The 12943-nt window shown below is 42.1% G+C and overlaps 1 protein-coding gene across 1 annotated transcript; it reads left to right on the forward strand.

Moving 5' to 3' along the window:
• The first annotated feature begins 220 nt into the window (after positions 1 to 220).
• Positions 221 to 5454, forward strand: HJV (hemojuvelin BMP co-receptor). The gene is made up of 3 exons (XM_022583852.3): positions 221 to 361; positions 776 to 1338; positions 1839 to 5454. Exons 1-3 carry the CDS (start codon positions 265 to 267, stop codon positions 2460 to 2462), a joined length of 1284 nt encoding a protein of 427 aa, XP_022439560.1. The 5' UTR covers positions 221 to 264; the 3' UTR covers positions 2463 to 5454.
• The last annotated feature ends 7489 nt before the right edge of the window (positions 5455 to 12943 follow it).

The raw sequence follows: 12943 nt of genomic DNA on the forward strand, positions 1-12943 counted from the left end.
CACAAGAGCAGGGCACAGAGGCTTAACAGCCTCGCTTTTAGTTCAGGGAGCCCCATTCTCCCCAAACTCCAGTCTGCTCATCTTTTTCCTGATCTCCCGAGATTCTCTTCACACGATTCTGAACAATCTTCAACTCTTCTCTTTCCCCATGCCCAGCCAAATCTCTTTTTTCAGTCCCTTACAGGACGTCCGGTCAAAATTCACTAGGTAGGAGGGTCACCAGCTGGAAAGAACCGGAACCTGGGGGGACCTGGCTGGATAGGTATGGGGGATCCAGGCCAGTCCCCTAGTCCCTGGTGCCCCCATGGCAGTCCCCCAACTCTAAGCATTCTCACTCTCCTGCTGCTCCTCTGTGGACATGGTAAGGAAGGGTTAGATAAGGGTTTGGGGAATCTAGGGGGTAGGCTGCTATGTAGGGGTGGGCATGTGAGCTTGGGTGAGTGAGAAGAGATGGGTGCTGAGGAATTCCAGTCACTCGCCCCACTCTCAGATAGGTATATTTTATTCTCCATTCAACTTGGGGAAGGGCACTGGGAAAGCCCTTGATCCACAGGGAGAATAGATCTAGCAGGGCTTACACATGTTTAGCAAGATTGAAAGAGGACAAAACTAGAAAGCTGGGGGGCTGGGGGCTCGCGGCTGCGCACTGGGGACTGTGGAAGGCTCTCAGTTGGGTTTTAGGACCGGCTGGAATCCCCTGATGAGGTCTGGGAGAGTTATGGTTGAGCGGGGATCTGGGGACCATCTCACAATCCTCTCTCCCTTCCGTCCTCAGCTCATTCTCAGTGCAAGATCCTCCGCTGCAATGCTGAGTATGTATCTTCCACTCTGAGCCTTAGAGGTGGGGGTTCACCAGGAGCCCTTCGAGGAGGAGGCCGGGATGGAGGGGTGGGCTCCAGCGGCCTCTGCCGAGCCCTCCGCTCCTACGCGCTCTGCACTCGGCGCACGGCCCGCACCTGCCGCGGGGACCTCGCCTTCCATTCTGCTGTGCACGGCATCGAAGACCTGATGATCCAGCACAACTGCTCCCGCCAGGGCCCCACGGCCCCTCCCCCACCCCGGGGCCCAGCCCTTCCAGGCGCAGGCCCGGTGCGCTCCTCTGGTCCCCCAGCCCCGGACCCCTGTGACTATGAAGGCCGGTTTTTCCGGCTGAACGGTCAGCCCCCAGGCTTCTTGCATTGCGCCTCCTTCGGGGACCCTCACGTGCGCAGCTTCCATCACCACTTTCACACGTGCCGTGTCCAAGGAGCTTGGCCCTTGCTGGATAATGACTTCCTTTTTGTCCAGGCCACCAGCTCCCCCGTGGCATCGGGGGCCAACGCCACCACCACCCGGAAGGTCAGGGACTCAATTGCTCCTCCAGATCCTCCCAGGGTCACCTCAGGGTACCACTCCCATGTCGTTCCCACTATTTCTCAGCAATGCTCCCTATTCCCTCTCCTCCTCAACCGCTGTCACATCTTGAATCACTCCCTCCTACCAAACACTCGCTCCTGTAAATCACTTTCCCTCAGTGGGAATTTCACGCCAATGCAGAAAACACTGAAGAGAAATTTGGAAAGAGGAAAGTTGAGGAGCCCTGGGTTGAGGAGTTACAGAAAGGAAACTTTTCCTTCTCCTGTGGGAGTTTCCGAGGTTGAGACCAAATAAGAAAGAGAGGGGTTGAGCAGGGATAAAGCAATATTGAAACATAAAGAAGGGATCAAGGAGTGAGAACCATGATAAGCCTTTCATCTCTGCTGGGATCAGATCCCTGACTATGTAATGAGGCCTGACTGGTGGAAGCGGGTAGGATGCACTGAGCCCAAAATAAACTGTTTTCCCTCTTGCCCTCACAGCTCACCATTATATTTAAGAACATGCAGGAATGCATTGATCAGAAGGTCTACCAGGCTGAGGTGGACAATCTTCCCGCAGCCTTTGAAGATGGTTCTATCAATGGAGGTGACCGACCTGGGGGCTCAAGTTTATCCATTCGAACTGCTAACCCTGGGAGCCATGTGGAGATCCGAGCTGTCTACATTGGCACAACTATAATCATTCGGCAGACAGCTGGGCAGCTCTCCTTCTCCATCAAAGTAGCAGAGGATGTGGCCAGGGCCTTCTCAGCTGAGCAGGACTTGCAGCTCTGCGTTGGGGGATGCCCTCCAAGTCAGCGACTCTCACGCTCAGAGCGCAGTCGTCGGGGAGCTATAACCATTGATACTGCCAGACAGCTGTGCAAGGAAGGGCTGCCAGTTGAAGACGCTTACTTCCATTCCTGTGTCTTTGATGTTTTAATCTCTGGTGACCCCAACTTTACTGTGGCAGCACAGGCAGCTCTGGAGGATGCCCGAGCCTTCCTGCCGGACTTGGAAAAACTGCACCTCTTCCCCTTGGATGCTGGGGTTCCTCTTTCCTCAGCAACCCTCCTAGCCCCACTCCTTTCTGAGGTCTTTGTTTTGTGGCTTTGCATTCAATAACTAGGCCAGCAATCTCATGACTGGTTTAGAAGTGATTTGTGGATAGAGATTGGCAAGGAAGAACGTAAAGAATCACTGAAGGAAACAGTGGGGACTAAGAGACACGTGAAACAATGACATTTATCCAGAGTGAGAGAGGCTGCAGTCCAGGGTTGAAATGATCACAGAGGGAGGATTCTGGGCAAGGTTTCTGCATTCCAGACCTCAGTAAGGGCTCTTCACTAATTTTCCCAGTCTTGTTTATAGTAAGCAAATTGTTCCAGTCCATCTACTCCTGAGATCACCCCTACAAGCTTAGAGGTTATGGGGTCCTGACCATCAGTAGAAAACTTAAGGGTTCAGACTTTTAATAGAGAAGAACTGAAAGAGAAAGAGGTGATCATTACCCATCAGAAACTCAAAATCTAATGATATTTTCTCTTGGAAGGTGGAAAGAGGAGGAAATGATAAGGAGAAGAGTCTATTTGATAAGAATATGTGGGTAAGATGTGTTCTGCTTTCTTGGTTCAGAGATGAAGTGGGGGTTGTCTGGATTTTTGGTGAAGGGAATCTCTGTCTTTGGAGAATAGCACAGATAGGAAAGAAGCTATCATCCCCACCCCTAACTAATCTGTTATTAAAGTTATGAATTCTTCACATTTATTGCCTATGTTGAATCTCTTTACAGACGCTTAAGATGGCATAAAGACAATGTGTTCACTCCACTGAAAGAGGGCTCAGAAGTATCAGATATTGTTTCTGCCCTCAGGAAGTTTACAGGCTATTAGGGAGACAAAGCTGATTCACGTGAAGGAGTGATGAGAGTGTAATTATTCACTAAATTCTATGGTACTATGAATCCAAATGGGAAGATGGTTGATGAGAACTCAAGATATAATAAGAGGTAGTAGAGGAGATGGGATTTGAAGTGATCTTTGAAGATTGAGTAGGATTTGAATTAAGGACCTTCCAGGCAATGGACACCATCTGGATTTATACATAGATTCATGATTCAGTGAGGAAATCAGCAAAACTCAAATGAAGTAGACAAGAAGTAATGGGATAGAAGGGTAGATGGACAGAGGCCAGATTATGAAGTGCCTTGAAAGTGGGGCCAAAGAGTTTAAATTCAATTAACAGCTAACATTTATTGAGAGCTTAAAACTTGCCAGGTAATGTTCTAAACACTTTTTTGGTTTTTTTTCGGCCATGCGGCATGGCTTAGTTCCCCAACCAGGGATTGGACCCGGGCCCATGGCAGTGAAAGCGCCAAGTCTTAACCACTGGACCACCAGTGGTTCCCTAAACACTTTAAAATTATTAATTCATTTAATCCTCACAACTCTCTAAGGAAGGTAATATTCTTATCTCTATTTTTATACAAGGAAACTGAGGTACAGGAAGATTAAGCAACTTGCCCACAGTAATACAGCTAATAAATGGTAGAGCTAGAGACTGAACCCAGGCAATTTGGCTCCAGAGACCTAACGAACTCTAAACCACAAAACTATGCTGTCAAGGAAACAGCCATTAAAGATTTTGGTTGTGGAGCTTGGCAGGGAAGGGGAGCTGCAGGCAGTGGCTGCCACCACAAAAACTATTCTCTTCTATCATATGAAACCCAAAAGGGAGAGCTGGAAAAGGGTGGGAAAGGCCCCAAATTGAAGGAATCTAGTTTGTAGAAGAAAAGACTGAAAATAGAAGCTGTTCTAGTTCAGGATGTTCGAAAGTAACAGTTCTGTTCTGAACAAAACTATGAAGGAGAGGACATTAACATTCAGCATTGTCCCCCTGCTTCTGGTCTCAGTCTCCCCTTTAGGCACTCCATTATCTAGGGCCTGCCCTCCCTAACATAATTGTGTATTCACCCTGTCTCCTCCCTCTTCTCTCAGTCTCACCCACCTGACCAAACTCCCCCAGGATACACATACACACCAGTCATTGCTTACCAGACAGGGGGTCCTACCTGGACTGCCATTTCAAAATTCTTTTGCAATTCTTCATCCTCTATTCCGGTCTCTCCACCTTCTCTAAGGACCATAGCCACTCTGCCATTCCCACAAAGCACAGTCTCTGTAATTTTTTTCTATTTTTTTTTTGGCCACACCACGAGGCATGTGGGGTCTTAGTTCCCTGACCAGGGATGGCACCCACGCCCCCTGCAGTGGAAGCAGGAGTCTTAACCACTGGACCGCCAGGGAAGTCCCTATATGACCTTTAGCTAATCTAGAAAACAATCTGTTCTAATGGAAGAAAACTGGAGGAAACATATCCATTGCTGTCTTCACTTACAGATAACTTAGGCATTTTAACTCAAAACATCTTTTTTAGAAACTGCTCCTTATATTGGTTCTCTTAACTCAAAAGAGTACGTAACTTTGTCCCTCAGGTGTGGGAATTTCAAGTAAGTTAAGAAGAATTTCATAGCGAATTGGTGAGTGAGATTCTTTTATGGCACCTGTCATGCAACACTGCTTCCTTTGCCCAAACTTAGGTTAACCCTATTACCAATGGAGTATTTAAAAATGGGTAGCTCAAAATAAGCACATGAAAAGATGCTCAACATCATTACTCATTATGGAAATGCAAATCAAATTTTAAAAAAACAATAAGAAAACACTACACACCCACCAGAATGGCTAAAATTTAAAAGACTGACCATATCAAGTGTTGGCAAATTGTGAAGCTCTCACATGCTACTGGTGGGAATGTAAAATAGTACAACTACTTTGTAAAATGGTTTGGCAGTTTCTTTTAAAGCATATACTTACCTTACAATCTAAACATTCCACTTCTAAGTATTGAAAGAAGAGAAATGATAACATGTGTCTGCACAATGACTTGCATACAATATCACTCAGCAATAAAATGAAATAAACTACTGATACACACAACAATATGATGAATTTCAAAATAAGAATGGAAGTGAAAAAAGCCAAACAACAACAAAAAAGACTACATACTCTATACTTCCATTCATATAAAATTATAGAAAGTGTAAACTAATATATAGTGACAGGAAAAAGATCAATGGTTGCCTGGCGATGGTCAGGGGGAGGGGGGAGGGAGGGATGGTTTACAAAGACACATGAAGAACTTTTTTGGAGTAACATGTTCATTATCTTGATTGTGGCAGTGATTTCATTTCAAAAGCCATGAAAATATACACTTCAAATATGTGCAGTTCACCAAACATCCAGTATACCCAATAAATATGTAATTTAAAAAAATAGGTAGCCTGCATTTCCCTCTTCCTTTGGTGGATCAGTCGAAGGCTTAGTATGACCACAGTATAAAAAGGAAGATTAGAACAGAATTTCCTTCTTCTAGGAAAACACAGAAAAGAGGAGGATGATGGGGAAAGGAAAGAGAATATTTAAATATTGTACACTCTCTCTTCTACTCCTATCACAAGGACCATATTCCTTCCTCCAGACTGTCTTTCTCCAGGTCAGAGATCACAGAAAGGACATTTTCTGGTTTAAAAACATCAACCCTGTGCCTCAGTTTTGTCTTTCCACTTCACTTCACATTCAGCAGATAGTACTGATGACTAAAAAGAATTACCCAGTGGGGATGGAGCAAGCCTTCAGGAAAAAGAAAATTAATTTCTTAGATTATCTGATCTGTTGACCATTTGAGAGAAAATATTAATAAGTATTTGACAGAATTGGCATTTCAGACATAAACTGAGGATAGGTGCATAATAAACTAAATAAATTGCTTAAATAATTATAACTTCATAACAAACAAAGGGTAGTTCAGGACACAAAACAATCAAAATACACTACTTAGCTCCACAATTGATGCTATTTACACAGTGATAATAATGTAAACAATGACTACTGATTTGGCCCAAACTGTTATATAACTCTGTAAGGAGGATGAGGTAGGAGGAACAGGAAGGTAGGGATACAATGTGATGTAAGATGCTTAAAATTTCAAATACTATAACAAAAAGAGAGCAGATATGTTTAATATTTCTAAATTAAGAAACAAAAGAAGAAACATATAATTTAGAAATATGAAGTAAATACCAGATGAAAAAGCTGAAATAATTGAAAGAGACCATCTCAGTGGAGTGAACTGAGGACTGCTGGGTTTTTGCATAAGCATCAAATATTATGTGATTTTTAACTACATTATGTTACATTATTTTGATTTTAAAAAGAGAGGGCATTTCCACCTTGGCCAGTCCTGAGCATTTCCCCTTAGCTTCTTATACTTGTGGACACCTCAACCATTTCTCAGGTCTACCCAAGCCCCTTCTTACCCACTTCACTCCACCTTGTATACTTCATGGCAAGTTCCTTCCCACATTTCTTCTCAAGGAAACAGATAATTTCCATGGTCCGGTAATTACACGTTCTCAAAATCAGTGCCAAGAAATTGCACCAGCGCTAAGGAAAGGAAGGAAGATAGAACGTTAGAAAATAATAGGCCTTCCTCAATTTTTCTGCCTACTCCCACACCAAATTATTCATCCTCCTCCTAATAGTTAATAAGAAGAAATAAGTTACATATGTTTTCTGAGGTAAAATTTGTGTGTGAATGGAGGGTGGGCTTTGAGAAAGTGAAAGAGAAATCAGGAAAGATAACTGGATTCTGCCTCCACTGCAGGGCTATTATGGAATCATTCTTTGCTACTGGTTCAATATTTTTAATATCAAAGGTTTTGTGTAATTGGTCTTTGATACAGCATTTCTACTTCTACCTATGAGGAACTAGTTAAGCTGGATTTTTTAAAAAAATTAATCAGTCTCTTCAACCTGCCCTCCAACCCTGCCTCACCCCAGTGAAGAATCGAAAGGTCCTTTGCTGAAACTGTAGCACCTGGAACAGAAAATGTTCTGCCACGGTTTAATTTTCTCTTTATGGAGATCACTGTCCTGCATCTACCACGACCAAGCCTGGGGAGAATACCATCAGTGCTGGAGAAGAAGCCGAAACCAGAAGGATGAGCAATGGGATGGGCTACATATGTTACACATTAGCTGATCAGGCTAAAATAATCCTCTATGGACTGACTTTTACCCTTATCTAGAATTTTTGAAGCACCAAAACTATGCCAGGCCATAAGACAACATGGTTCCTATCTTTGGGAAACTCAGTTTAGTGGGAAGGAATAGACAAATAAACAGATAAATGATCAATATTCATAATATATATAAGTATGTCCAATATGCTGTTAGGAATACAAAGAAAGTGACAATTAAATCTGCTTGTAGAAATCAGAGAAATCGTTACAAAGGAGATGACTCTTTTCTTTTTTAAAGGATAAGAGATGCTCTAGTGGAAAGATTTTTGAGCCATAAATTAGATGAATTTTGTCCTAATTGCATGAAGTTAAAGTCACTTGAGCTCTCTACATTGCAATATTCCTTTCTACAAAATATCTGCCTGCCTATCTAGTGAGAATCTAATGCTTGTGCAATTGCTTTATAATGCACATGTATATTTAGCTCTATGTACATTTGTAAAATGCTATTAACATAGAAAGTACTGTTAAATGAATAAAAAACAGAAATGTGTTTTAATATGTAATTTCTTCCTCTCAGTCACGAACACCATATTCCCTCCTCTGCTCCTTTCTCAGGATCAAAGAATCATCTGTGTCACTCAGTGGAGTGGTCTGGGTCAAGTTTCAGGTCTCAGAAAAGCTTCTGTATGGACTAAGGATCTCAATAGTACTTTAATTTATCCACTGGGTGGCAGGGCTGAGCCAACTGGATTACTGAATTGTGTAAGAAAGAATTTCTCAGAAAAGGGGAAGCTGGTTTAAGCACAAAATGTCCCATCTCTCTCATGTTTATAAACATTAACACAGTCCAAATTTCCCTCATAGAGAAAGAAACCATCACCCCTCACCACCTCACCACCCTCACCACCCTTGCTCTATACATAATTGGGCCACAGGCCTTGAGGAGGGACTGGTTATGTTCAAGTATAGCAGAAGGAACTGAGATTGAATTTCTTATTGTTGATAAGAAACTATACTAGGTTCTGAATTAGTAACATATTCTACTCCAGAGACATATCCCAGTCTACCAATGCAGTTTATATTTAATAACATATTTTCTCTATGAAATGTACTCTGCTAGATGCTATGAAGAATAAAAAAATTAAAAAGACACAGATCCTGCTCTCTAGGAATTAATTACCTAGGAGAGAAAAGAAACTTTACATGTAAGTTCCATATGAGAAATATAAACAATGTGGAATGGAGTATTCAAAGAGAATGAAATCCTATCTGGTTACAAGGTGAGAGATGAGGGGATTTGGGAATCAGGAAACGTTTCATACAGGAAAAGTCATTTGGCTGTCTACTGAAGAGTGGGTAGGATTTCAAAAAGTAGAGTTGGGGAGGAAAGTCAGGCATTCCAGGCAGAAAGAAAAGTATAAACAAATGCAGAGAACGATATATTAGAGGAATACTGAGTACTCAGGTTTGGCTGACGTGTAGGGTACATTTCTGAGGACGTAGAGAGAAATGAGACTGGAAAGTTTGGTTTAGGTCAATTTGTGAAGGCTTTAAATACCAGGTTGAAGCATTTGAATTGGATTCAGTAAGTGGTGGATTTTGGAGCATCACAGGAACAGATAGGAACTCAATTGTGTTAGATTAAACTAGTCATGGTCTATAGATTATAGCAGAAAGATCAGCTAAAAGCTATTAAAATAATCTAGGCAAAAGTAACAAGGACATGAACCAGAGTGAATGCAGTGGAGTAAGAAATAAGGAATTCTAGAAACACTGGAAAGATGGCCTCTTCAGAATTTGGCAGTTGATTGAACGTGGGGAATGTCAGAGAGGAAGGAATTGAAGACAATTTCAGGACTTTATGCCTTGATAACCAGGGGAATATATAATGGTCCCATTAAAAGAAACAAGGGTAAGAACTGAGGTTGAGCACGGGGGAAGATTATGAGCTCCATACTAGACAAGTTGAATTTGAGATGCCAACTGGAAATCTCAAGACAGGCTAGAGGTTTCCTTGAGTGATGTACAGATGGGCAAACTGAACAGCAAAGCTTGAAGACAGAAAAGGAGAGGGCCAAGGAGAAAAGCTTTCAGTGGGGGGGGGGGTAGAGAAAAAAGGAATTGCTAGCAAGGGAGAAAAAGGATAAAATCCAAAAGTCAAGATGAACGTTTAAATTTAAAAAGATGGCAGTTTTCAAATTATATAGGAGTCAAGGGAAATAAGGCCTAAGAAACTACTCTGGTTTCCTCTGGAAAACTTTAAGAAAGGCATTTCAGTGTTAGCAGAAGCGAAACTACAAAGGGACAAGTTTAGCCAACAGAGAAAGCTGGTATAAGTTACTCTCTTAAGAAATTTGACAGTAAAGGAAAGAAAATATATGGGTGATAGCATGAGAGGGGGAAACAATTTTTTTATATAATAAGGCAACTTTAAGAAATATGTCTGCAGTAGTTCTGAACAAATTAATTTACCTCCTCTCCCCATCTTTCCCTGAAGTTGGACAACTTCTACATCTCCATTCCTTCCTCAACATAGTAGAAAAACAGACCCCAATAAACACGAAATGTGGGCTTCCAGATGAGGGGTTTTTTAAATTGAGGTATAATTGCCATACAACATTATATTAGTTTCAAGTGTACAACATAATGATTGGATATTTGAATATGTTGCAAAATGATCACTACAGTTAGTCTAGTTAACATGTCACCATATATAGTTACAGAATTTTTTTCTCGTGATGAGAACTTTTAAGATGTACCCTCTTAGCAACTTGCACATATGCAATACAGTATTATTAACTATGGTTGCCATGCTGTACATTACATCCCCATGACTTATTTATGACTAGAAGTTTATACCTTTTGACTCCCTTCACCCATTTCGCCCACCCCCCAAACCCCGGCAACCACCAATCCGTTCAGATGAAGTATTTTTTGATAATTAAAGCTAAACTGAAAAACAAGAACCCTTACAAAGCAAACTAGAGATAAGACTCTAGATTAAGTATTAAGAATCCTGGGTTTGGAGAGTGGCTCCACCAGTTACTAGCTGTATGTCCTAGGGCAAGTCACTTAACTAAAATAAGGGAATAGTCTTTTTAAAAAAAGACTGCTAGAGTCCCCTTTAACTCTAACATTTTATGAGTCTTGCTTGAATCCTTTACAGTGAAGATCAAACAGGATACCATGTGTTAAAGCACTGAGAGGCAGGACAACACATTAGAAAGGGTACATATAGACAGGTCTGGGTTCAACATCTTGCTCTATTTACAAAATCTGTGACTGCAGGCAAATTACTTAACCCTCTGAGCCTGACTTCATCAACCCTGAGTCACAGGGTTATTGTGAGAATTAAATGAAATAATCTACCCTAAATCCTTTCTGAAACAAGATGACAGATTAAACAAGATTAAACAAGATTAAACAAGATTAAAAGGATAAATAAAATATTATTGAGCTAATTATGTAAAGGAACTGGTCCATTATAGGTGCTCAATAAATAGCCAAAAAGTCACTTTGAACTCTAAGTTCTCAGTTATCTATGACTTGGAGGCATACGCAAAGTTGGTCAGCCTCAAATGCCACACTCCCTTTATTTGTCTTTAAAATAATATTCCCTAGAGGAGAATGGAAAAGATAAGAGTAAAAGGGAATTTTACAGAGTGGAGATGACAGTAGCAATTAAAAGGAAAAAAGAAGGGATTATTAGGAAACCTGAGTCTTTAGAGTCCTAAATGTTTATCACACCAGAGGTTAAAAAAAAGAGAAATGCAACCAGCTCCTTGTTTCTGATTGGCAGTTGAGCACTGAGGGCACTTCTCTTCATGAACGATTTGGCTTTACTCAACCACCTCCTGTAAAGCAAACAACAATCACCACTTGGTTTCCTATTGGCACTGGGATTGAAGAGGGTGGGGAAGGAGCAGGTAAAGATGATCTAATTTGCAAAACTGGACTTAGCCCTCCTTTGCTGTTCCTTACTGGACCTGCCCTCTTGCACCCCACAAATGTTTGTACTCTGTTTTCAGGACAGCAGTTTACAAGATTTTTTCTTCTTTGGCACAGGAACTGAGAAAGAAGAATCAGAAGGCACATTTTCATCAGAATACCAGGTTATAAGGTGAAAGGTTGTAAACAACTCTGCCAGGGGGGACTCCATTTCAGAACATGCTTTGGCTACAGGCCTGGTAGGCAGCAGCTGCTGCCAAAGTGAAATAGGTTTTTGGCATTTAAGGGAACCCAGTCGTAGCACAGCGCAAACAAGTGGTCTGTACCAAGTTTTGAACGGGAAAGAAGAAACTGGAGCCCAAGAGAGGAACTTAGAGCAAAAGGGAATGGTATTATGGGTTTTTTTAAAGTCAGAAGTTCACAGATGAGCCCAAATAAATATCAGCATTCCCTTTTCTCTAAGATGTCCCAAATCAACACCACCCTGGTCTATTACACTCACCTCTCCTCTCAGTCCCTCAAAATTTATGTAGTTACACATCACACACTGTTTAACAATATTGATTCATGTATTTCTTTGTAAACATCTTGATATTTTGTATTTATGTACTTTCGTATCTATCAAGCTAAAAATTCTCTCAGAAGCTACAATTCAAAATTTTAAAATTACTTTAATGAGAGTCCCACCTTCCCTGCTCCAGATAACTCAATCAGTACTGTTGACCAACTGAAAATAACTCAGGCCTTATTGCTTAACTTTCTTGAACAGGGTGCTGCCTCAAACCCACACACCCTAAGGATCAACATGTTCCCTTTTTTGTTCCTGGGGGTTGGTGCTGTGCGTGTGTGTGTGTGTGTTTTCCAGTAGTCTTTTTTTTTTTTTTTTTTTTTTGCAGTACGCGGGCCTCTCACTGTTGTGGCCTCTCCCGTTGCGGAGCACAGGCTCCGGAAGCGCTGGCTCAGTGGCCATGGCTCACGGGCCCAGCCGCTTCGCGACATGTGGGATCTTCCCGGACCGGGGCACGAACCCGCGTCCCCTGCATCGGCAGGCGGACTCTCAACCACTGCGCCACCAGGGAAGCCCTTCCAGTAGTCTTGATGCCTGAATTTTGAGCTTGCTTGATGGTGGGGTTGAGTTGTAACTTGTTAGCCTTAGAGTGTCAACCCAGTTAGGGTGTGTGAGGAAGGAAAAAGGATATTTCACAGCATTGAATAGCCGTCTTTTTGCTGGGAGGGTAGGATTTCTGGATGTTCTAATGCTTCTTATTTACTTCCCCATCTCAATCTTGGGAACACTGTCTTTCTCTTTCCAGCACAAGAAATGAAGTCATCTCCTGATTCCCCAACAAATGGGAGGGAATCAGGAATCAAAGACAAGGGAGAAGAATCCCTGTATCTCTGCACACAAGTTTTTCTTATTGCATGTATGAAAAATTTCTCAGGAGTCGGTTCCTAAGGCATCTCATGGCCAGCTAAGGAAAAGCCCATCTGACAGAGAGACAAATGACAACACAGGACGAAGAGTCAAGGCTTCTTTTAGCATGAATATATAGTGTGCTAGTGATCCTTCTGT

Source organism: Delphinapterus leucas, chromosome 1 (assembly GCF_059928025.1).
Source record: "Delphinapterus leucas isolate spDelLeu-1000000601 "Yukka" chromosome 1, BTC_Dleu_Yukka2, whole genome shotgun sequence".
In the NCBI taxonomy this organism is placed as follows: domain Eukaryota; kingdom Metazoa; phylum Chordata; class Mammalia; order Artiodactyla; family Monodontidae; genus Delphinapterus; species Delphinapterus leucas.

Excerpts from the sequence above, each read along its gene's own strand:
- HJV (XM_022583852.3), top strand. The coding sequence starts at position 265 with ATGGGGGATCCAGGCCAGTCCCCTAGTCCCTGGTGCCCCCATGGCAGT. Across the intron at positions 362-775 it reads GCTGCTCCTCTGTGGACATG|CTCATTCTCAGTGCAAGATC; the intron begins GTAAGGAAGGGT and ends TTCCGTCCTCAG. Across the intron at positions 1,339-1,838 it reads ACGCCACCACCACCCGGAAG|CTCACCATTATATTTAAGAA; the intron begins GTCAGGGACTCA and ends TTGCCCTCACAG.